Source organism: Nematostella vectensis, chromosome 13 (assembly GCF_932526225.1).
Source record: "Nematostella vectensis chromosome 13, jaNemVect1.1, whole genome shotgun sequence".
Taxonomy (NCBI): Eukaryota; Metazoa; Cnidaria; class Anthozoa; order Actiniaria; family Edwardsiidae; genus Nematostella; species Nematostella vectensis.
The window spans coordinates 10,881,063-10,904,499 of NC_064046.1; the positions used below are offsets into that span (position 1 = coordinate 10,881,063).

At 40.3% G+C, this 23,437-nt stretch overlaps 2 protein-coding genes across 3 annotated transcripts in view; both read right to left on the reverse strand.

The window, feature by feature from the left end:
* LOC5505894 (cleavage and polyadenylation specificity factor subunit 1) overlaps window positions 1-10,998 on the reverse strand; it is a 36,820-nt gene extending 25,822 nt beyond the window's left edge. Inside the window, exons 1-18 of one of the 2 annotated variants that reach the window (XM_048720917.1) lie at window positions 10,710-10,998; window positions 10,181-10,314; window positions 9,467-9,547; window positions 8,901-9,058; window positions 8,559-8,705; window positions 8,070-8,121; window positions 7,840-7,927; window positions 6,362-6,472; window positions 5,791-5,884; window positions 5,343-5,430; window positions 4,667-4,757; window positions 3,906-3,928; window positions 3,208-3,265; window positions 2,040-2,113; window positions 1,606-1,674; window positions 1,486-1,491; window positions 1,208-1,288; window positions 812-892 (exon numbers count right to left, since the gene is read on the reverse strand). In XM_048720917.1, the coding sequence (XP_048576874.1) occupies window positions 812-892; window positions 1,208-1,288; window positions 1,486-1,491; window positions 1,606-1,674; window positions 2,040-2,113; window positions 3,208-3,265; window positions 3,906-3,928; window positions 4,667-4,757; window positions 5,343-5,430; window positions 5,791-5,884; window positions 6,362-6,472; window positions 7,840-7,927; window positions 8,070-8,121; window positions 8,559-8,705; window positions 8,901-9,058; window positions 9,467-9,547; window positions 10,181-10,314; window positions 10,710-10,875 (1,602 nt within the window). In that variant the 5' untranslated portion in view covers window positions 10,876-10,998. Of the gene's footprint in view, window positions 1-811; window positions 893-1,207; window positions 1,289-1,485; window positions 1,492-1,605; window positions 1,675-2,039; window positions 2,114-3,207; window positions 3,266-3,905; window positions 3,929-4,666; window positions 4,758-5,342; window positions 5,431-5,790; window positions 5,885-6,361; window positions 6,473-7,839; window positions 7,928-7,981; window positions 8,122-8,558; window positions 8,706-8,900; window positions 9,059-9,466; window positions 9,548-10,180; window positions 10,315-10,709 lie in introns of both variants that reach the window. The other variant, XM_048720916.1, reaches the window with a different exon arrangement.
* A 2,157-nt stretch (window positions 10,999-13,155) lies between these two features.
* LOC5505882 (sulfite oxidase) lies at window positions 13,156-18,062 on the reverse strand. Its single transcript, XM_048721178.1, has 4 exons — window positions 17,844-18,062; window positions 17,330-17,534; window positions 16,119-16,972; window positions 13,156-13,716 (listed from the first exon to the last, which is right to left on the reverse strand). The coding sequence occupies exons 1-4, from the start codon at window positions 18,015-18,017 to the stop codon at window positions 13,291-13,293; spliced, it is 1,659 nt and encodes a 552-aa protein (XP_048577135.1). The 5' UTR covers window positions 18,018-18,062; the 3' UTR covers window positions 13,156-13,290.
* Between the last annotated feature and the right edge of the window lie 5,375 nt (window positions 18,063-23,437).

A 23,437-nucleotide genomic window follows, 5' to 3' on the forward strand; every position in this document is an offset into this window, starting at 1 on the left:
TTGATGTGCATGGTATATCCATCAAAAGCTTATATATATATTTTTGTTTATTCTGAGCGGACCTTCAAGCTGGGTGGGGGGTGGGGGGTTTCGTCCGAACCCCCCCTGGCTACGGGCCTGTGGAATCGCAAATCTTTCCACAACGAAATATGGGGTTAAAATTTCAAGTTTAGTATGGCTTTCAGCATTGGCATTATAGATAGCAAAGCCTTGATTCCATTTGCAGTAATAAAATAGCCAGTCTTGCCTTTTTGACTGCACAAGTACAAGTGATTCTCAGGTGACATTTCGATTTTCAAGATGACGGCAATCAAAGCTTGTGAGATTAGGAAGAGCGAAGGAAGACTCTTGGCTATGATGTTGCGCAACTCGGGACAACGAAAAAAAAAACTATAGTTGCATTTTATGTCTGGGCTACCACAGGTACCCAGTAACAATAAATACAATCAAAATCAATAAACTTATAAATATACCCTACAGAAAGTTCAGCAAATGAGATCAGTGAAATGTGTAGGCACTGATTGTGCTTTAAGACCAATCGAAGGTCTTGCTTTTACTATAAACAGACCATCAAAATAAAGTGGTTGGGGAAGGAAAAAAAAAAAATGAAAATATAAAAATAAATAAAGACATGAAGCCAAAACCAGAGATAAACAAAATAACAAATGCAAACAGTATGCCCCACTATCCCCTGTCCACTGTACCTATATCATCATATCTCTAATTGTCTGTTCCCAAATAAAATTCTATCTGTATGACTAAAAACTTGGCATAAAAAGTTTCCACACATGTGCCAACCTTTAGACAGTACCTGGTCTTTAGAGAAGACAGTCCACATATCTGTGCACCCTGGAAGCTCAAACGTGGTAACAACCTGTGGTCTGATGCTTCTCTGTAAGAGAAAACCTATTGATACACATATGTACAGTATGCAAAAAATACACAATGTCCATAAACATTAGAAATGGCGGGTGCCTGTCCATTTCTCGGAAATGGCCAGGTTAAATACATATTAGGATTTTAAAAGTAACAGCCCTTAGTAAATGTGTAATACTGTATGTGCTATAAAAATGCTAAGTATTTGTGTGTGTTTTATGTGTTTTCACAAACACAGTTTTGCTTGTCAACTTGCAATGGTGGTTTTGGTACACTAGTTCTAATACAAATTTAACAACATATTATTCAGTATCATGAGTCACCGTAATACCTGTAACACTGTCAGAGCTCCATTCTTTCCATATCCAGAACACGACACAACTTCCAAGTCTAGTTCTTGTGCGTCGGCAAACTGAAAAAAATGGTTAATATTTTTTGGGTGGGATGTGTGAAAATAATACAGTTTGTTGAGAAGAAATTTACTAGATGGAGAGGTGCTCAAATTAAATATGCCTTTTCAGTGGTCTTTTCTAAGTAAGCATTTATTGCTTCACAAAGTTGATAGCTAATGTTATTTACAATATACATACTGGCTATTGGCAAACATACCTCTTCCTTTTAATGCCAAGAAGTTGTTAATGATGAACACAGGTGGCAGCGAGCAAATGAAAAAGAAGAACATGTCAGCTGTGCACATACAAAATTATATACACTGACATAGGAACTGACCGACAAAAATGCAGGCTCCCCGATGTCCATACAAGAGCAAGGGCCGATGTTAAGCAGACTATCACACACCTAAGAAAAAAAAGCATATTTTATGCACAAATGAATTAATTCAATTAAAGCCGCATTGTCACCAGTTTACTTCTGGAGGTCTGAGGGAAACCTCAACCGTTAAAAGACAAACGAATCTATTAGAATCCAAGATATTTAACAGGCCATCTGCCCTAAATTATCAATCACATCCTCAAAGAAACTTCCAATAGACACACTGCTTTCAATATTTTGAAATATTTTTTTTTTGGCGTTTTCCGTTAAAAACATAGGAGATTGTCAAGTTAATTTGTTATAATTGACCGGAAGTAAACTGGTGACAATGTGGCCTTAATGTATTGTTCTTGTTTTTATATTTTCTGACGCTTTGCGAGTGGTACTGATACCTCAAAGGTGTAGGATGTAAGCTCCACACCTGCCTCTTGCTGTGCACCATACACTTCCAACTCATCCAAGTCATCTATAATCAACAACAGAGCACCATTCAAGATTTGCCATCTATCAATATTGTCACATTGCATAGATTGAGCATTATTTTCAGTCCCATAAACTTAAAGCCAGTCCACCATCGCCAGGATTTAAAGAGGAGGTACACGTACTGTAGGCAGGCATACAATATATAGATTTAGGCACTGCTTAAAAGCGGAGCCAGCATAAACACCTTTTGTGTTGACTGATCAAAGGTTTTATTGGGGGATCTTAGGATCCTGCTCTCTACTGAGATTTATTTATTGTACCAACCAAATGGATCCAGGCCTTATTCAATAATTTAAATTATGCAGTACATCAAAGTTAACAAACACAATTCCTGGTGTGGATATGACTTGGTTATTTATTTTAACATAACAAAAATCCTCTGAAATTTTAGACAATTTTTGTATTTCTAGACCTGGATGAAGAATAAAAAACATCTTAGTTCGTTTGACACTCAGCCTTTTCTCTGCCACTCAGGATTTCTGTTTTGATGGTTTGAAGTTTACTGGCTTCCCTGCTCGCACATCTTTCCCAAATTAGTAAAGGTGACCATAACATTATTAATAATATACATAATAATATTAATAATATACATGTACCTTACAAATTATGAAAGTCAAGTTTTTGTTTAAAAACACGGCAAAACACTGCACGCTTTTCTAAAAACTGGTGTGATTTGTCAACAGCATGCTCAACAAGTTGGGAAAGTTGAAAACTTTCGCATCGAAATCCTGATGATTTTCATCTCATTTCAACACTTCTTTTCTAATGTTTGAATTGTTTATTAACAGAAAAGGTTTTTAAAATAGTGTAGAGTATTGTTCAGTATCTATGGTGTAAGAACATACTAATTTTTCGTGGATTTTGACTTTGAGTGTATTTGCAATGGAGATACTGTATTACAACTTTTCTCACACTGGTGTTACATGAAAATTGCACTGCTCTCAGCCAACCAAAGGCGAGAAATTTAGGAATGTATATATATTTGTTATAAAGAGTTTCTCTGTTATATACAGTATAACTATTATGTATTGTAACCTTGTCAAGGGCAAAAAAATGAATTGATTGATTGCTGTTTACCCAGTGCATAGGCATAGTCGCTGTCAATTCGGCGGCGCTTGGCATTTGGGGGTTCAACCTAGAAAAGAAAAGGTTAAGCAAAAACATTTGACACAAACATTTCAATACCTTATGTACAGTAGAACCCCGCTCTACGGACACCCACTTAATACGGACACCCTGTTTTTCTGGAAAGTATTCAAAGTCCCAACAAAAGTCTCATATTCTGCTATAATTTAACCCGTCTTCTATGTGTCCCGAAAGACATTTTTCATACAAAATTAACCCTGCCTTACGGACAAAATGAATTCGAGTCCCGCACTTTTTAATGATTGATGCTCAAAAATGTCTTCTGAGCAGAGTTTTCAGGACCTTAGATGAATTACAGTATAACATATTTAGTTTTTAAATAGAATAAAGTTGGATCGTCACAAGGACGATTGAGGAAAGAATTAGTTATCATGTTTTGTTGTTGTTGTTTAAAAAATATCATTTTATCATCCATTTTTTACGTCTTTTAGGGCAGCCTGCTTAATACAAACACCCCGATAATACAGACACTTAAAATACCCCGAAAATATGCCCCGGAAATACTTATGAAAGTCCCGAGGGTGTCCGTATTAACCGGGTTCCACTGTATGTGCAAAGGAGACCAAATTATAATGAAAAATTTATATATAAAATTCTGCAATAGCACTGAACAGAGTACTTATACTTACACCTGGTGAGAAAAGATCCCCACCTAAAAAAATTTAACAATCAGAATGTTCAGTAACAAATAAAACATTCAATCCATCCATAATGGGTTTCACATCATGCATGATAGATCTTGGTACAGTGTACATTCTACATTATGAGATTCAAACTAACTACCATTAGTCCCATAACTAGCATAAAGCCATGAATGCACTGGGCTTGGTAAAATCTTCGGCACAAAAAATTAAAACTGGAGGTGCTGCAGGGGGGTGGCCGGTTGGGTGGCCCAGACCCCCACCCCCCCTTCTAGCAGTCAAACATACAGTAAATGTATAAAACATTATCTAAAATACAGGAGAAAATGCCTTGAAAGGGTTTTTTGGGCTCCCTCCTGGAGTTTCCTGTTAAAAATGACTATGCCACTGTACTGTACACCTATTTCAATAAAGGTTGTCAGCGCGACCGGTGAATTGCAATTGCCAAATTGAAGTTACACAACCAAAAGGTGTCTATGAGTAGTAATTATTTGTAAAAAAAACAAAGGTGATAAATAAACTTAAGCGATGTCAGAACCATATATTAATTATATTAAATGGATAGTCATGCTGTATGTTTTATTTATATTTTTCTGAATTTGGAACAAGTATTTTGGGATCCACGGGCCCTTTCGGTCGTAGAACTGCCATTTTTCAATTGCCATTTGCTGTTTGCAGTGACAAAGTTTTTTGAAATAGGTGTATATAATGAGAATTTGAAAAAGGGCTAAGGGCATTCCCAAGCTTACCAATATCTTGAGGCTTTTCAGTATACTTGACAAGCAAAGAATTTCCAAGCCTGGATCCCAGGAATAAATAGCCATCCCCACACTCACACACCTAAATGGCAAAGGCAATGGGTAGAATTCCATTCATTGACAATATCTATTTTAATCAATGTATAGTACTGTAACAAAATAATTGATATTAAGATTTCCGATTTCTGAAAACAGTTTTATGTTGAGAATCAATAATATAGAGAACCAATAAGATGGAACAATGGTACTTTTTAATTTCTTGTTTTGCGCACCACACCCTGACTTACACGACATGATGGAAAAACCTGGAAAACACGCAATTCCAGATAGAGAGAGAAGACACAGTTTCTCATAATGGCTATACATTCCTTGTATTATGGACAAATTTTTAAAACACAAATAACGTGAGGCCGAAGCACACATAACCAGATTTTGACTTTTTTAGATAATTTTTCCTTGATCATCCTTGCTCTATATATGAGCTCAGGGACGAAAAGCTCAAATTTTAATGACACTTTACAAAAAGCCACATCAATTTGAAAAATGTCACACTTGATATTTCGATTGCTATAAGTTACTAAGTACTCAGAAAAATTTTCCGCCTTATTCGATGTGAAATGGGCTTATTTGAAGAGTCATGTCATGTTTTTCCGTCATGTCTACTTACGCATGAGGTGAGAACACTTGCTGCTGTTTTATCAAAGACAAAGTTCCGTACACTGCGCACCCCATCAGCGATCAAAGTCACAACATAACTGAGAGAGAAAATGATGCAATTAATAAGACCTGCAAATGAGAAATGACAAATACTTGATAATAACAGCGCCCTTGATACCGTACATCTCTTTGTAAACACCAACATATGCATCCTACAGTAAACACCATCCCTTTTCTCTAAACATTTTTGGTAAAATTCCAGTTTTGTAGAGAAATCCAAGAAAGGGAGAGGGAGAGCTGTGGTAACAAGTGATAAGGGGTATCATTAATAAATGGAAAATGTAGACAATGTAGAATTTTTTTAATGAATACTCTGCACAGTATGTATATTTAACCCTAACCTCTTCAGGTTATAAGAATCACTACTAACATCATGGATGAAAAAGCTTTTCACTCACATTTCTCCCCCTTTTAGTGAAAATACCAGCTTGTCATTGGCTATAAAGATAGCATTGGATCCCTCCAAGGTAATAGTCACTCCTTTTTGGGGCTCTAAAGATAAACATAACTAGTTAAGAGGGTGATGATGGCAAAAATATCATATTTTTACACCTTATGTACATCATATTTTACAAGATTTTTCACAAGCAAAGTGAAAATTAAGATTAAAGTGAAAATTAAGATTAAAGTGAAAATGAATGTAACTATAAAGTACACCCAGCAACACTCAGGGAATCCATGTGTCATAACTCGCAGTACATACCTCATGGGTATCAAATAATAATGCAAATAAGTGTAAAATATAGCACAAAATCAAGGGTTTAGAAAGTTTAAGTATTTTCTTTATATACCTGTAAGCATACGTAAACACGGCTTCCTGAGAGCAGGATTAGGCCATTAGTGGATTTGTTATGAACCAAATACAGGTTACTATGCATTGACCCTGGAGTGCAACCTTATTGTATTTGAAATAGGTGTATAATAAAAAGCGGCATATTTTGAATGTACTCATTCGGCCCTGCTACTTACTGAGTGGGAAGACAGTGCTGTTTTCTCCAATGCTGTTCACAGACACGCCATACGGCGGAACACTTTGATTGAGATACAGCAGTGCATTCATGCAACATACCAAAACACCTCCTAGAATAAACATCAAACAACAAAATATAGTCTTGAAATCTTTGTTCATCCTCTTCAATATATTTATGCTCCTCTTATTCTATTTTTTTCTCAAGAAATAGAGTAAAAGTAGAAGCTTTAGCAACTGATAAAAACAAAGCAAAACGATATGCCGTAAAACAAATAATTTTTAACATAATACAAATTTAATACTCAAACATGTTGAATAACATAATAGGCATATGCAGGGAAAAAACTAGGAAAGTAATTGAAAAAACAATGCTCATTTGAAGTGGCATTATTTTAATTTGCACAAGAACAATAAGAAATATGTATAAATTTTATTGCTTTAAAACATATGTAATTCTCATTTTTTACCATTCTGTTTCAAGACAAGGTTGAAAAAATACAGTAAAAAGGCTGTGTTTTTTAATCTGGAATTTATTCTTGTGCAACACTTGCATACCTGTCAACTCTCCCGCATTAGGCGGGAGTCTCAAGATTTTGGACCCCTTCTCCCGCTCTCCCGCGTTGAGCACCAAATCTCCCACTTCTAGCAATTTTTAACGCTTCCAACAAATTATTCTACAGTATAGAAAATCATCATTTTGCCTATTTTCTATTAAAATATTTGAAACAATTCCCTTGTGTAGCGCAATTTATCTAACACCCTTGTGAGATCTATAAGTGGATTTGTTCGTGAGAGCTTTCTATAAGGCAAACGCCTGCAAGGTTAAACCCAACCCTATCCCCAAAAAATTGAATATACCTCACCCCTCCCACCAAAAAATTCTCAAGCCTTGAGATTTTTGGAGGTTGACAGGTATGCATTTGTCCTCTTGCCCCTCTCACGCAAGCTGCCTTAGGGTTTGGACTTACTGTTCGTTTAAACTGCAGTAGCATGGGCCGTAAATTCAGAGATGAATCTTTGTAGACAAGAGTGAATTTATTTTTTTCAAAGATTGAGAGGACAATTTCAGGAGTAAAATAAAGATAAATCAGTCGGGAAGTTTAACAGGTCAGTTTTGAGACAATAATTTGTGTGTTTCAAGCTGGAGTATTGTTTGGTGTTACTGTGAATTTAGAAAAAAATCATCCCACAGATTTCGAGATTTTTATTTTAATAAAAAAATATTGCTTCCATTTAACTTGTATGAAAAAAAATAATTTGATTTCCAAGAAGAGCGAATATAGCGAAATCTGATAAAGCATAGATGTATTAATAAAATCTTAATTTTAAAAAAAAATCACACCGAATATGAATGTTTTGCATAGGTAACTTAGTATAAGCTGTTTAGCCAAAACAACCTAGGCACACCACCTTAAGAATCAATTCCTCTTAGAGCTCCCTAACCAAATGTTCTCACCATCTGCACACACGCACTCACCAATTGGTTTTGGAACTGGCATGACATAGATGCAGTCGAAGGGGAGACAGCTGAGTTGCCAGACAACAGGGTGCGCCTTCTGAGACATGTTAAGCGACACTGCAACTAAAGTGTCCGACAATAATACACTACACGCACTCACCAATTGGTTTTGGAACTGGCATGACATAGATGCAGTCGAAGGGGAGACAGCTGAGTTGCCAGACAACAGGGTGCGCCTTCTGAGACATGTTAAGCGACACTGCAACTAAAGCGCAGGTGTCGTTGCGCATGGCTAGGCGCCTGTGAAAATAGACAAAACAGCTCAGGCCAAATGCAGACTTCAATCTTCTGTGAACTCTGGATAACGACTTGCAACAGTTAAAATGCTTTCAAGTACTGGCTTCCGTCATTCAAAATCCTTATATTAGATTCTCGGTGGCTAGCACTAGAATGTTTTGAAGCCAAGAACCTCTCCACAAGGCGATGGCAAATAAAGAAGCACCAAATGTTATTCTGTTAGCGATTCTTTTTTTTTAACTGTCCAAACATACAGTTTATTGCACACTATGAAGAGGTGGATGCTCAGCCCAAAAAAAACTGCTGTTTTAAGATAACCCTCCCCCTTACAACCCTACGTACCAACAAGGTATCTCAGAGTTTCCACTCCATTTAAAATCTTCTCAAATCCTCAATTATTATACATGTACATGAGGAGCCTGTTAATCCAGAAAACTTACCCTGCCCATGTTTTCAACGGCTCATATAGAATGAGAAGAGTTGGCTCATAATATCCATGAAGGAATTGAATATCAAGTATATTGCAAGTCTTCTCATCAATCTCCTTGACATCGATGATGTAGCTAGGTAAAACTGGGGGCCTGTCACTAGAAAGCAAAGATTCTAGACATTAAGACATGTGGGGAGGACAATGAAAAGGTTAGCAGAGTTTTAAAAGCAAACTTTTTACATTTTTTCTTTTGGCTCCAACCAGAAGGTTTCCACTTTTACAATAAAGGTACCACGATAGGAAAATCTAATGGACCTTCAAAGCTGGGTACATGCATGATCTAGAATAGTACCTGGAAGAAATAATGGAGTCTTGGGCAGTATCATCAATGCCCCCTTCTTGTCTGAAAGGAAGTACGACTAGGTGTGTTCCATATGCTAGCATAACAGCGCAGCGACGCTCTGGGTCTATACGCACTACCGGAGCTCGGTCCTGGGCCAAACAATGGCTCTAAAAGATAGAGGTTAACCAACAGATCATCTCAGATGGAAGATTAAGCACAGCTCTTAAAGCAACTACTAATTGTGATCAATTAAAAAGAATAGATTTGCAGTACTAAGAGTTGTCAATAAGCATCGGCTGCTGGTGAATTTTGCCGGATGGAAAAGAGGTTAAGTCAACTGTAGTACTACTGCAGTACAGACCTGAACTAACATACAGTGAGCTCATTTGAAAATATTGTGATAAGTATTCTTAAACAAGCCCTACTCACACCTCCACTTCATTGCCACCAAGAGCAGCATTATATTTTTCATTCAATATAATTTTAGAAGTCATTTATCCTTTTTAATAGAGGGTATAAATAACAAATTTTATACTTAAAAGGTCACAAACATATAGGATCTCCCATCGATTTACCTTAATTTTTTCATCCTCAAAGAAATGTAGGCTTCTTGTTTTGATGTCATGTTTCCCAGGATCATAGTCAACAATGGAAAGCTAGAGAGAAATATCAAACAGAGGCATTTCGCAAACATATAATATATTTAAAAAAGCAGGGATTTACAGTACATAACTTCTGTTAATCAAAAGCAAACAGACTGCTCAAGATAGGAAAAGTGACTCAGTTTGTTATATATGTGTCCTCAACTCCACAAATCAATATACAGTAGTAAGGATAACAGGAAGACATAAGAATGGTTTTAATTTGCAAAGAAAAAAGTTCTGAATGTCTTCGAGTTCCACTTATAGTTTGTTAATCCAATTGTTGTTTCTGTATCATTTAGCATTTATTTTTCTTGAATTTGATTTCCCCTTTTTGTACATATGTCAAATTGTTGTCAGATTTTTTTTTTATTAGTTGTACTTGCCCTTTTATTCGACTGATGGGTTGTGCTTATTTCTAAGCCACCTGACAACCGTAGATGACAGCTTTTTCACATATTGAAGAACATACTGTGCCGTAGCAGACCTCGAAATATTGGGGGGGGGGGGGGGGGCACAATACAGAAACATAAAGAAAATATTTGGGGGCACAGCCATGCCCCTTCTGGTCATTTCCTTATAATTTTTGAAAATATATAGGGGGCATGTGCCCCAAGTGCCGCACCCCCTGCTACGGCCCTGACATACCTTTGCATCTTTGAAGCTCATGAGAAGAGAGTCTCTAGTGTTGCCAGCCAAGCGAATAGCATGCAGAGACTCAATGTTACCAAATAAGGAATGCTGACCTACAAGCTCTAGCTTTCGCTTCAAGGATGACCCTCCTAAAAGCAATAATACAGCAGTGAATGTAAAAGTACATTTCTTCTCATGTAAACTTGCATGAAAAAGCCCTCAACTTTATCTCAGAAACTTTGAATTGAATAAAGCATGCTCAATTCTAGAGAGAAAAAAAAAACTTGTAAATACCTAAATTTTGGTAGGTTTTGGACACTGTCATGTGTATTTAATGTTGGCTTAGTTGGCAGAATTTTCGTGTCAAAATTGACCATTTCAAGCCTCACAAACGATATAAGTAAGATGATCATTATCTTCTGGAAAGGATAATATCTTTCTGTCCGATTTTAATATTACTTGATCATTCTACTTTAAACGAAACTAAGAGAGTTTGTAAGAGGACCAATCACAATAACAGTTATGTTTCAACAATTGCGTCTACCTGATTCTGCAGACGAAGAGTCTTCTTGCTGGTAGCAAAGTCGAAAAACTCGCACTTCAGTCGTCCCAGCTACAACAAGGTTGCTCTCTCTTGCCGAGTAGAAATGACAATTCACGCAAAACTCAACCCCCGTAGGCGGGTGGGTTTCCTTATAAATGGCATACATGTTTTTTGTGGTGGGTTGTTTACTTTTAAATGGATCAGTTGGTGTATTTCACGTTGAAGTTTGAGCCAAGAATACAGGACAAGGATGCCGCCATTTTCTTTTTGACAACCACGTGAGTGGACTGGCCACCACAGTTGGAATAATTATGCGGGCTGCCTGTGTATTTAAAAAGAGATAAAACAGACAGCACAGGCTTACCAACCTCTCCAGCTCAGTCAGTCTCAAGTCAGTCCCAGTACCCATATATCAGTCAATCTTGTTTTAAAAACTGCCGTTTTTCTAGCTCGCCCGGTCATTTCCTTACCATATCATATTGGGCGTCCGCTTCAATCATTTTTACGTATTTTTTTATCGCTGCAGGAATATCTTGGAAATGGAGCCTAGTCCCTAACGTTTTAGAAAATTACAGGTCTCCCGAGTGCTCGCCCCAGGCTCTTTAAGACCATTTAGAAAAAACGACAGCCATTGATTTATGTCTCGAGTATTTTCAGGATTGTTCACCTGTGTAAAACCGCATGTAAGCATGGGGTAAAAAACACTGAAGCGCCTAGCTGCATATATTAGCCACCGCATAACTTCAGGCTTAGACGTGGTTGCGGTGGCAAATACAGTATATGCAGCTAGGCGCGCGCGGCGGACGGAGGGGGGAGGGCAGGGGGCGTTACCAGTGATTCACCAGTGAAAAATCGGTTGCTTGATAATTCCTCTCTAGCGCATGGGATACAGTATAACCTAGCCTCCTGGCATGCGTTTTTAGGCAGGCGTCGCTCGCTCCCCCGAGAACAGAAATGAAAGGAAAAAATGATTAATCCCAAAAAGTACTGATTAGTAATAGAAAAGTAAAAGATAGAGCCCGAGGATCGAACCTCCTCAGATCAAATGATACGAAAGAAAAAATATACCATACTTCTAGACATACGTCCTAACGCCGTCTTGCAGCTAAAGCTTTACGGCTAGGGTGAAGATTCCGGCCGAAGCACCGCTATCTAGTGAGATGTACAATACAAAGGAACCTGAGGAACCCGCGCATTAATGGAGAGGCCATAACCAGAATCCCAGTCCTGTCTAACTTGACATACTTACTTGCATACTTTGAATGTTTGTTTGTTTGTTTGTTTGCATGCTTCTTTGCTTGCTTGTTTGTTTGTTTGTTTGACACATTCTTGTTCCCATCGAGACATGCTGTGGGCGGCACCGGAGTGCATCCAATGGCAAACTTGACATGGCAGGGCCTCAGAAAGGGGATGTGTACAGCTATGGAATCACCCTCCAAGAAGTCGCCACGAGAGGTTCTACCTACCTTATCTATGCCCTGCCCTACCACCTCGCACCTCGTGGTTTACGGACGTTGACCTTGGGGGGGGGGGGGGGGGGGGCTGTGTCCCCCAATATGTTCTTGATGTATCGTGATTTTCCCAGTATCTCGAGGCCTGCAACAGCTCTGTCCTAACTTGTCTTTCAGATCGCATGTCTCCCTATCTTATGACAGTTAGATAGCACCCTCCTGAATGACCTATTCCTATCTTATCACAGTTAGATAGCACCCTCCTGAATGACCTATCCCTATCTTATCACAGCTAGATAGCACCCTCCTGAATGACCTATTCCTTTGTTATGACAGTTAGATAGCACCCTCCTGAATGACCTATTCCTATCTTATGACAGTTAGATAGCATCCTTCTGGTCGACTTAAATCCCTATCTTAGCCTCTCAGGTAGCAGCTACCTGATAAATGATTTGTAATAAAAGGCATTAAATTCAAGCTTATTGATCGAACTACACATTATTAACTTTGTTCGATAACAAAAAAAAAAAAAAATGTTTGTGGATGCCAAAGGATTTTGGTTGTTTATGTTTCTTTAGGAACATGGATTTTGGAAGACATACTGGCTGATAGAAAAGGCGGGTTACAAGAAGCCCCTCCCAGGGCGACGCGGAGACCGGAAGCAAACGTACGCCGCGCGCTTCCTGTGTCCCCGATACTCCGCGACGCCCTGGGTCCCCGAGGATGCGAGGGAGCCTCCTGCTCAGACCGTTGATGTACTCTACGCAAGTTAGTAGACAACTAGGAGAATGCGATGAAATTGCAAAATTGCTTTCGTACTCAGCGCTTTTAAGCGCTTATCTAACTAGAATTAGTCTTTCTAACGATGGGAATAAGGCTGAAATGACTTTGGAATCTTGCAATTACTTAAATAATAAAAATAGAAAAAAAATTTGTGGCGTTCTCTTTCCTCGTGAGAAATCATCAAGTAGCCTCAAAATCCATTTGAAACTGGCTTTTCGCCTTTTGTTATGTTCTGTATTTATGTCATTTTCTTAGTCCTAAAATATTGAGAGTACCCCTCATACCAGAAAGAGTATGATGTATTCTTTCTAAATACCAACAATGTTTATTTTTATGACCAGGTGAGGTCATAAGCGTTTTTCTCCTAGTGTGACATTGACCCTATGCCATGCATTGCATAGATATCCCCTATAGTTATATATCGGTGCTACTGTGTCCGGCTGAACGTTAAAAGAACTGTCCACAGCCTTACAGATGATCTCCATGCGGTCGCCGTGTGCCGGGAGGGGGGCAGTTAACTCCCACAGTGACCACGCCCAGGCCTTCCCATAGGGCTGTTTGACCCCGTCCAGGGAGGCGGTGTTCCACGTCTTACCCCCATCCAGGGAGACGTCCACTCTAACGATGCCACGCCCACCCCCACTCCAGGCGTAGCCACTGATAGTGACTTCCTCCTCCTCTCGGAGAAGTGTTTCCCCTTCTTCTGGATGGCATATGACGGATGTTACTGGTAGCTCGTGAATGTCTTCTGCTACCTGTAGATCCACTGTTTTCTGGGAAAGGAACACAAATAGAACGACTTTTTATTTATTTATGGAAACAGAATGGATGAAAACTATTATAGTTGTTTCAATGATCTTTCAGATGGAATAGAAGACTTTATGTGAAAGGAAAGCTTATTTTCTTTTCATTGAAATTGCCTGATATTGGGGGAACGGAAAATAACTGATTTGCGTATAGGCAATTCCCTAGGGGGAGGAAAAGTACCTGGTTTGTAGACACCCCTTAGGAAGGGGGGGGGGGGGGGGGGGGGGGAGGAAAAGTACCTGGTTTGCACATGGAGGCACACCCTGGAGGGGGAGGGGTAATACCTGGTTTGCACATGGAGGCACTCCCTGGAGGGGGAGGGGTAGTACCTGGTTTGCATATAAAGGTACTCCTTGGAGGGGGAGGGGTAGTACCTGGTTTGCACATGGAGGCACTCCCTAGAGGGGGAGGAGAAATATCTGGTTTACATATAAAGGCACTCCCTGGAGGGGGAGGGGTAATACCTGGTTTGCACATGGAGGCACTCCCTGGAGGGGGAGGGGTAATACCTGGTTTGCACATGGAGGCACTCCCTGGTGGGGGAGGGGTAATACCTGGTTTGCACATGGAGGCACTCCCTGGAGGTGATGGGGGTAGTACCTGGTTTGCACATTGAGGCACACCCTGGAGGGGGAGGGGTAGTACCTGGTTTGCATATGTGGTTTGCACATGGAGGCACTCCCTGGAGGGGGAGGGGTAGTACCTGGTTTGCACATGGAGGCACTCCCTGGAGGGGGAGGGGTAGTACCTGGTTTGAACATGGAGGCACTCCCAGGAGGGGGAGGGGTAGTACCTGGTTTGCATATAAAGGTACGCCCTGGAGGGGTAGGGGTAGTACCTGGTTTGCATATAAAGGTACTCCCTGGAGGGGGAGGGGTAGTCCCTGGTTTGCACATGGAGGCACTCCCTAGAGGGGGAGGAGAAATATCTGGTTTACATATAAAGGCACTCCCTGGAGGGGGAGGGGTAGTACCTGGTTTGCATATAAAGGCACTCCCTGGAGGGGGAGGGGTAATACCTGGTTTGCACATGGAGGCACTCCCTGGTGGGGGAGGGGTAATACCTGGTTTGCACATGGAGGCACTCCCTGGAGGGGTAGGGGTAGTACCTGGTTTGCACATTGAGGCACTCCCTGGAGGGGGAGGGGTAATACCTGGTTTGCACATGGAGGCACTCCCTGGAGGGGGAGGGGTAGTACCTGGTTTGCACATGGAGGCACTCCCTGGAGGGGTAGGGGTAGTACCTGGTTTGCACATGGAGGCACTCCCTGGAGGGGGAGGGGTAGTACCTGGTTTGAACATGGAGGCACTCCCAGGAGGGGGAGGGGTAGTACCTGGTTTGCATATAAAGGTACGCCCTGGAGGGGGAGGGGTAGTACCTGGTTTGCATATAAAGGTACTCCCTGGAGGGGGAGGGGTAGTACCTGGTTTGCACATGGAGGCACTCCCTGGAGGGGGAGGGGTAGTACCTGGTTTGCATATAAAGGCACTCCCTGGAGGGGGAGGGGTAGTACCTGGTTTGCATATAAAGGCACTCCCTGGAGGGGGAGGGGTAGTACCTGGTTTGCACATTGAGGCACTCCCTGGAGGGGGAGGGGTAGTACCTGGTTTGCACATTGAGGCACTCCCTGGAGGGGTAGGGGTAGTACCTGGTTTGCACATGGAGGCACTCCCTGGAGGGGGAGGGGTAATACCTGGTTTGCACATTGAGGCACTCCCTGGAGGGGGAGGGGTAGTACCTGGTTTGCATATAAAGGCACTCCCTGGAGGGGGAGGAGTAATACCTGGTTTGCACATTGAGGCACTCCCTGGAGGGGGAGGGGTAGTACCTGGTTTGCACATGGAGGCACTCCCTGGAGGGGGAGGGGTAATACCTGGTTTGCACATGGAGGCACTCCCTGGAGGGGGAGGGGTAGTACCTGGTTTGCACATTGAGGCACACCCTGGAGGGGGAGGAGTAATACCTGGTTTGCACATGGATGCACTCCCTGGAGGGGGAGGAGTAATACCTGGTTTGCACATGGAGGCACTCCCTGGAGGGGGAGGGGTAGTACCTGGTTTGCATATAAAGGCACTCCCTGGAGGGGGAGGAGTAATACCTGGTTTGCACATGGAGGCACTCCCTGGAGGGGGAGGGGTAGTACCTGGTTTGCACATGGAGGCACTCCCTGGAGGGGGAGGGGTAGTACCTGGTTTGCACATGGAGGCACTCCCTGGAGGGGTAGGGGTAGTACCTGGTTTGCACATGGAGGCACTCCCTGGAGGGGGAGGGGTAGTACCTGGTTTGCATATGGAGGCACTCCCTGGAGGGGGAGGGGTAGTACCTGGTTTGCATATAAAGGTACTCCCTGGAGGGGTAGGGGTAGTACCTGGTTTGCACATGGAGGCACTCCCTTGTACGCCGTTTGTTGCCACATGCTTTGACTTTTCTGTTTACTCAAACTCACTCTCCCAAGCCACTTAACACTTCTTGCCCCCGCAACCCCTGGGACCAAACACCGCACAGGATACCCATGGTCCCGGGGAAGCTCTTTGCCATTCATCTCATAGGCCAGCATGACATCTCCTGTGGGTGACATGGCAATGTGGATGGGGATAGACACTTCGTACTTTGTGCCAGACAGATCTTGATCAAGACCCTCCAAGCGGACGTGCTTGTAACCCTCTTGCTCGACAACACTGTCAGTTATACCAACGCTCTCAAGAACGTCTCTAAGCAACGCCCCTCCCCACTGCGCAGTGGATATAGTAGCAGGGCCACCCCCCACGTCCACAAAGTCCTCCCTGTTAACAGCAGCCATCTCGTTGCAGCGATTACCAGCGCACTGTAAGGTGGCTACAATTGTACGCTTCTTGTACTGTTTGAGGTCTTCGAACGTTAGCTTCGTGCTTACACCTTTGACCGAAATTTCAAGTTTATACCCATCTTTGTCTATCAACGGCACCGGCATATGGTTCCTAATATAAAACACTTCAGTAGGGGTGATAAGACTGTGTCCGAGTAGTCCAAGAGGGGGTTCCGCTAAGAAGGGCTTGTTGCAATAGATTGTATACGCAGGATGCCGCTTGGGGTCCCTGGAGTAGGGGTCGTCGAGGTTGAGCCCGGTGCTTGTTTTTATTTCCTCCTTCCTCAAGCTTCCTATACGGAACTCTGAGAGGATCTTCACAATGTCATCCCTTTTGTGAAAGTCGTGGATATTCCAGTACGGGTCCAGCCTTGACCCTTGATAACAATAATAATAATAGATATAAATGTTAAATGTAACATATATTTTGATAATGATAGCAATGATATTAATTGATGACAATGATCAACACCTCTTATTTAACTAATTAAATAACCTTTGTCGCCATTTTATCATCCTAGTAAAGCACCAAGTGAATTTGGAAAAGTTTTTGTCACATTTTCGATAGAATTTGGTCAAAAAAGCATACGATTTTATTTCATGTGGTTATTTTGATTTTTTTTTTCATATAGTCTTCCAATATTGATTGAAAACACTATAAGGTGTGGCTGTCACGGACTCTTTTAGATTATCAGCATCTTACTCATCATGATGGACATCACAAATCTCCTCACCTGCAGCAAGCATAATCATCTTCTTGCCGCCCGGGTGCTTCTCAATGAAGTCGGTCAAGTCGTAGACACCGTCCTCGTAAGTGGTCCACACGCCGTGCCTTGCATCAGTATGCCTGGCCACTTCACTCAGCGAAAAGGTTCGGCTTGGCGAGGAGGAGTTCCTAGCATGCACATGGAATTCTCTCTTGATGTCGATGGTGCGGTACTGTCATGAGTGGAAATGATGGATAGTAATTACCCTAAGAAGAGGGCTTCATCTCCCCATCTTCCAAATTCAAAGAATCTCTATATGCGTTTTTATACAGGCGCAATTAAAATTTGTACAGTTCCATTCACGAAAATTAAAACTGACTGTATGGGCAAGAATAAATGTCGCCGATCACGCTACTTTAAAACACAAAAAAACGTGTTTCGTGTTGATAGGTAATAATGCGGGGGACTTGCCTGGGTCCACACCTAAAATAATAAGCATTCTATCGTAATAGGGTGTGGTAATTTGTTATGGTATATTTACACGATCTTTCAGGGTGTTGAAAACCCAACCACAACACAGGGATCCCGTTACAACAGTTGTCAGCACAAATCTCCTTGAATACCGCTGCTCGTCATTACTGAAGGCTCTGCCGTGCTTGCTTATGACATTCGACACATTCTTACGCAGACCACGTAGACTTTCGCGTGCGAACATTTCTCCTCCTTGTAACTAGAGTAGCTAAAATAAATAATAAATTACGCTATTTATTCAATGATCAAGTGCTGGTATATGAATCTGGTTAAATCCGCAAAAGCAAATCTAACATTGGTCTTTCTTCAGAGGCTTATATCACTTACGTCACGGTAGTTTGAGTGTCAGGCGACTTAAAAAACTTGGAGAGAAAGAATTAAAACCCTCTTCTACGCTTAGTATATACTTCATAGGAATGCTAAAAAGGGCCTGACACTCAGGTCAGCGGTTAACATGACTTTGACCTCCGCTATAAAACATGTTGTATTCTACATAAAGTATATATGTAATTTTCTCGTTCAAGTCTATATACAGTCATTAAAAACAAGTTCTTCTTTTTAAATAAAACTGAGAAGGGTTTTCTTTTATTGCGCTCCCGTGTATTTTTCCTATCTTGGATGACGTGAATAACATAAATCTTCAATTCCAAAACATGTAATTGTTTGTTTGTTTATTAAATAGTCGTTTTGTAGAGATTGGTAATGTCGTTCGGGAGAAATGTGTCCGAGTTGTCCGCTAACGAGTTGCCCGCTAACTTCAACAAGTTGCCGCTTAGTTGCTCGCTAACTTCAACTAGTTGCCTCTGAGTTGCTCGCTAACTTCAACAAGTTGCCGCTGAGTTACCCGCTAACTTCAACAAGTTACCGCTGAGTTGCCCGCTAACTTCAACAAGTTGCCGCTGAGTTGCCCGCTAAATTCAACAAGTTGCCGCTGAGTTGCTCGCTAACTTCACTTCAGTAACAATATCTGCTTTAGCCAACGCGCTAACCAGGCTATATCTGCTTTCTCAGCCTCGGCACGTTCTAAATATTTTCAGAATTTGGTGAAATCTTTTGGTGGACGTTGTCATAAAAAAAGAGGGAGGCCACAAAAACCTTAAAGACAATCGTGATTACTTTTCGCTAGTTTTATTGCGTGGTATTTTGACACGATTCATGATATGGTATGTCCAAATAAAAAATAAAATAAAAAACGTAATCAATAATTTGATTTGCTCTCAAACTGAATTGATTCTAAAAGTAATATCGGCGACATCTCACATCAGAACAGAAACTTCCATCGCGTGTTTGTAACACAATCATTTAGTTCTGCTAATACCTCGTCCGCTCGTTTGTTCTGATAATATTTAGTTGGTAACCACCCCAAAATAATCTATTTCATAAAATCGAGTTTTTAAAGATATAAGAAATAAGTAAAATATGGTGATTTTTTACCTTGATAAAGAGAGTGAAGGCCAATACAAAATTGAGCTTGTGTGTAATGTGTAAATAATTATAACTAAAAACGATCAGTCTCGCATCACATGGTAATTAAGTGTCCAATATCCATTAGTGAAAAAAATCGATAATTAGAATAATAATTGCTCACGTACGAACATGATCGGTCTCGCATCACATAGTGACAAAAAAGTGTCAAATATTCATTAGTGAAAAAAATCGAGACCATGAAATCGCTTTACGCCTTTCACTTCCTTGACCTTTGTTCATAAAATTCAGAACTTTTACATTTGTGGAATGTCGCAATAGTGCTCGTCTAAAGGGGCAAGAAATCAATTTCCAATATCAATTTACTGTCAGAGAAAGAGGCGGATTTTGAATCAGTAAAACAAAAGATATTTAATAGAGTCAAGCATAAAGTGAAGGAAATAATTTGAAATACATCAGTGCATGCAATTTCAATACTTCATCGGGCACAATCCTTTTGGTATGAGCGACATCTACTTAAACAAAAGAAGGTATATTATTTTGAATAACGCGCTTCACTTAGCTCGTCGCTATTAAATTATAAAATCGACTTGTGATTGGCGTTCAAGTCAAAGCGAAATCTGTCAATCAATGTCAGCTTTTCGTCACATGTGATTCCATATAAGGTAGAGTCGTTTGGGCCGGAGAATTCTTATGAAATCTCTGGGAAAGGTTTTCAGAAATGTTTGACAGGAGAAGCTTTTTTTTTTCTAAATTGCGGTCGCGCTGACAGATACGGTTGTCGTTGAATTAATAGTCCCTAGAAGTCAATGGCGAAAGAGTTCTCGTCCATGCCGCGGCCTGCGTGGCAAAAATTTAGGCTAAGAAGCAACCACAATTTGGCTATTGAAACAGGAAAACACGCTAGACCATATACACCTATTTCAATTAATTGCACACGCGAATCGATGTATAGTAACCCGCAGTGGCTCATGGGTAACGTATAAATGGTTGAATCCTAGTCTCTGGACACCGTTTGGGTCGTTTAGAGGTTGATAAACGAGAATGCTATAGCTTTCTGAACTCGTGTTGTTGTTTTTTACGCTAACAACATCATTTATTTGATACCCATGAAGCACTGCGGGTTATGACACATAGATTCTGCGAGTGCAACTATTTGAAATGTACAGTATACCCCTGGATGAGAGAAAGTGCACGATCTGCAAAACAGGAATTCCAGATCAGGAGAAGCACTTTATTGCAGTGTTTTCTGCATATAATTAAAGAAAGAGAATTATTTATACTATAATTAAAAACAAAACATTATAAACATATTAGTGGAATGACAAGCACAAAGGCCTTTCTATTTATAATTATTGTGGGTAAAGATGATTCTAACAGAGAAACGGCAAATTACAATTTTGAGTGCATCAGGGGTAAAAACGAAAAAAATGTCCTCGAAATACACTTATTTATAAGAACTTTTTTTACAAGAAAGCCTGGGGTTTCGCCAAAATTTCAGAACATGCTAAGAACACGCCGAGGCTCAGATAGCAATAAATTTTTTTTTATTATTATAGTGATCGCTTTTAAAATGAAGAACCAATTTTGCTTATACTAGCGACTTAAAATATTATTGTTATTGACCATTTGTGTAGTTCTGTTTTTACTCAGCTGGTGTGTATGATTTCAGGTCACTGAATATTTAGAACATCGATAAGAACGTTTTCAGCCTTAAAATGCTCCAAAAATAAGAACGGCTCAGCCTAAACTAAAAATTAGACGTTCTTTTAAAAAAAAGAGTGTAATAGCACAATAGGAAAAATAACATCTATGAATTTAGCCTACAGCTATGTACATTTTGTATAGGGTACAGAAGATAAATAAATTGTATTGTATTTTCTTTTTGATTTTTTTACCTTACAAGATCCCTAAAAGAGGGTTCTATATATTCTACTAGCGATTTACCTCCATCGTAAACAAAGTTGGAGTGATTTCAAAATACTGCTAGAACAGCCAGCATAACAAAGCGTGAAGAATTAAATCAAACACGAAAATATATTTAAAGATCAACAATAAACCGTATATAAAAAGTATACAAGCAAGAAAATTCCTGCATTTATGTGGTATTAATTGTTCAGATACTGAATGGGCTGGGTTCTTAGACCACTCATTGTCCATAAGTGCATCACATGGAATACCTCCTTGTTATGTGTGTAATGCTGAAGGCGTTTCTTGATATTTTGTGGGTTTAATAATATTATGTTATATTACCATTCTGGTTACCATTGCATTCGCTGGTTACGCATTGCTTATTCCTATACACTCTTTTTTTTATAAGAACGTCTTATTTTCTGCTGAATCTGGGCCGTTTTTGTTTTCGAGTTATCAACCAATGGCACTCGTTTTCTTAAGTGGTCTAAAAGAGACTGGTGTATCGTTTCTTAGCTGAAGGAACGATGAAGAACGAAGGAAGAACACCGAGACATAAGAGACGACTCTACTCTTTATCTCAAAGAACAACAACTACAAGTCTACGAAACTCGTACAAGCGTGTCTGCGCACGTGGTGTGTGACGTCACCGGAAGTTGTATAAACCGGATATCGTTACAACTGGGACGAGCGCATGGGGAACCTGTGATGTTCTAAAACGATCCTGCGGGTTTAGTAGTGGAAGAAAATGGTGCAGCATCGTTCAAATTTGTGGAACATTTTTGAAATTTGGCACTGTGATAGAGAATCTCGCACTGAGCAATTCTGGATATGGACCCACCTTAAAAAATGTATACTTACAGTTTTATAGAGGTGGAATTAATTTCCGTAAAAACCTGAATAAAACCAATACTTTTCGTGTTACGGTCACAAAACTTAACCCAGTGATGGATATTAACATAAACTACAGTTTAACGAAAAAATAAACCACGCCCCCTTGATACTTACAGTTTTAGGGGTACAATTTTTTTTCCTTTAATCAGCATTAAAACCAATACTATTTATTGTACAACTCCACATAATTGTAGTACTCTTTACAAAACTTCATTCGAGATATGGACCCACGCCCAGATGCGAGTACTTACAGTTATACTAGAGATTATACAAAAGAGGCATATTGCTTAGAGTGCCTTTCAATACAAACTAAGCTAAGAATTCATATACTAACTTATAATGGTATATTGCAAGATATTCCCAACCGTATAGCCACGCCCCTATTGTACTTACAATTATACTAAGATGGCACGAAGGAGGTAATCGCATATAGTTTGCCTTTCAATACGAGCTATGAGCTTTAAATCCACATGCTTATTTATATTGGTATATTACCGAGATACTAGAGATGACGGGAATGAAGGTATATTGTCGCTTTCAATACGCATTTCAAGCTAAAAATCAATATACGCGCCGATATTGGTATATTGCAGGATATAGTTAAATGTATAACCATGCCCTTATAGTACTTACAGGAGTTTATAGAAAGAACATCCTTCCATTCGAACTGCACGTGACATTTGTACATACTAACACAGTTTCACAAAGTTTGGTCTATCAAAACTCAAACAAACGTGTAGGGCATTGCCCATATGACATTAACAGTTCTAGATAAGATGAAACAAATTAAACTTTAAAAAAAAAAAAAAAAAGCTGGGAAGCTAAAATTAATAGAGACTGTTGAATTTAAGACAATCATTAACACATTGACCCCTCAACCGGCCTGTACCGGCTTCGGGAAATACCCACATCCCAAAAAATTCATAAATGCAAACTAAACACAACAAAAGGGAGATACTCAGGCATCAGTCTAAGGGATAAATGGTCTTGAAGATATGCATCCAACCAAGGTGTTGGTAACTACTCTTAAGCCAAATAATAGCACAGGTTCTTTGACAAATTTCAAATTGAACAAGGAAAGAAAAGCAGATTCACCCCTCTCAATAAAACGCTCAAAATACCACACAAGGGGGAGAGATCAGCAAAGACAGCTCAAGACACAAATAGATACCTTTATTCTGATCCTCCAGGTTAATTTCCATGGCCTCAAAACACAATGTCCACTCCTTGAAGGCTTGTAAAACCACGAAGATGCCTTTACGGATTGCAAAGCATTCTGGGAGATCCAGGGAAAAATTCACGAGGGTAGGGCCAGTCAACACTCCTCTCCCCAAAGTCAGATGGTTTTTCATAAGTCTTTTCACCCCGAAGCCA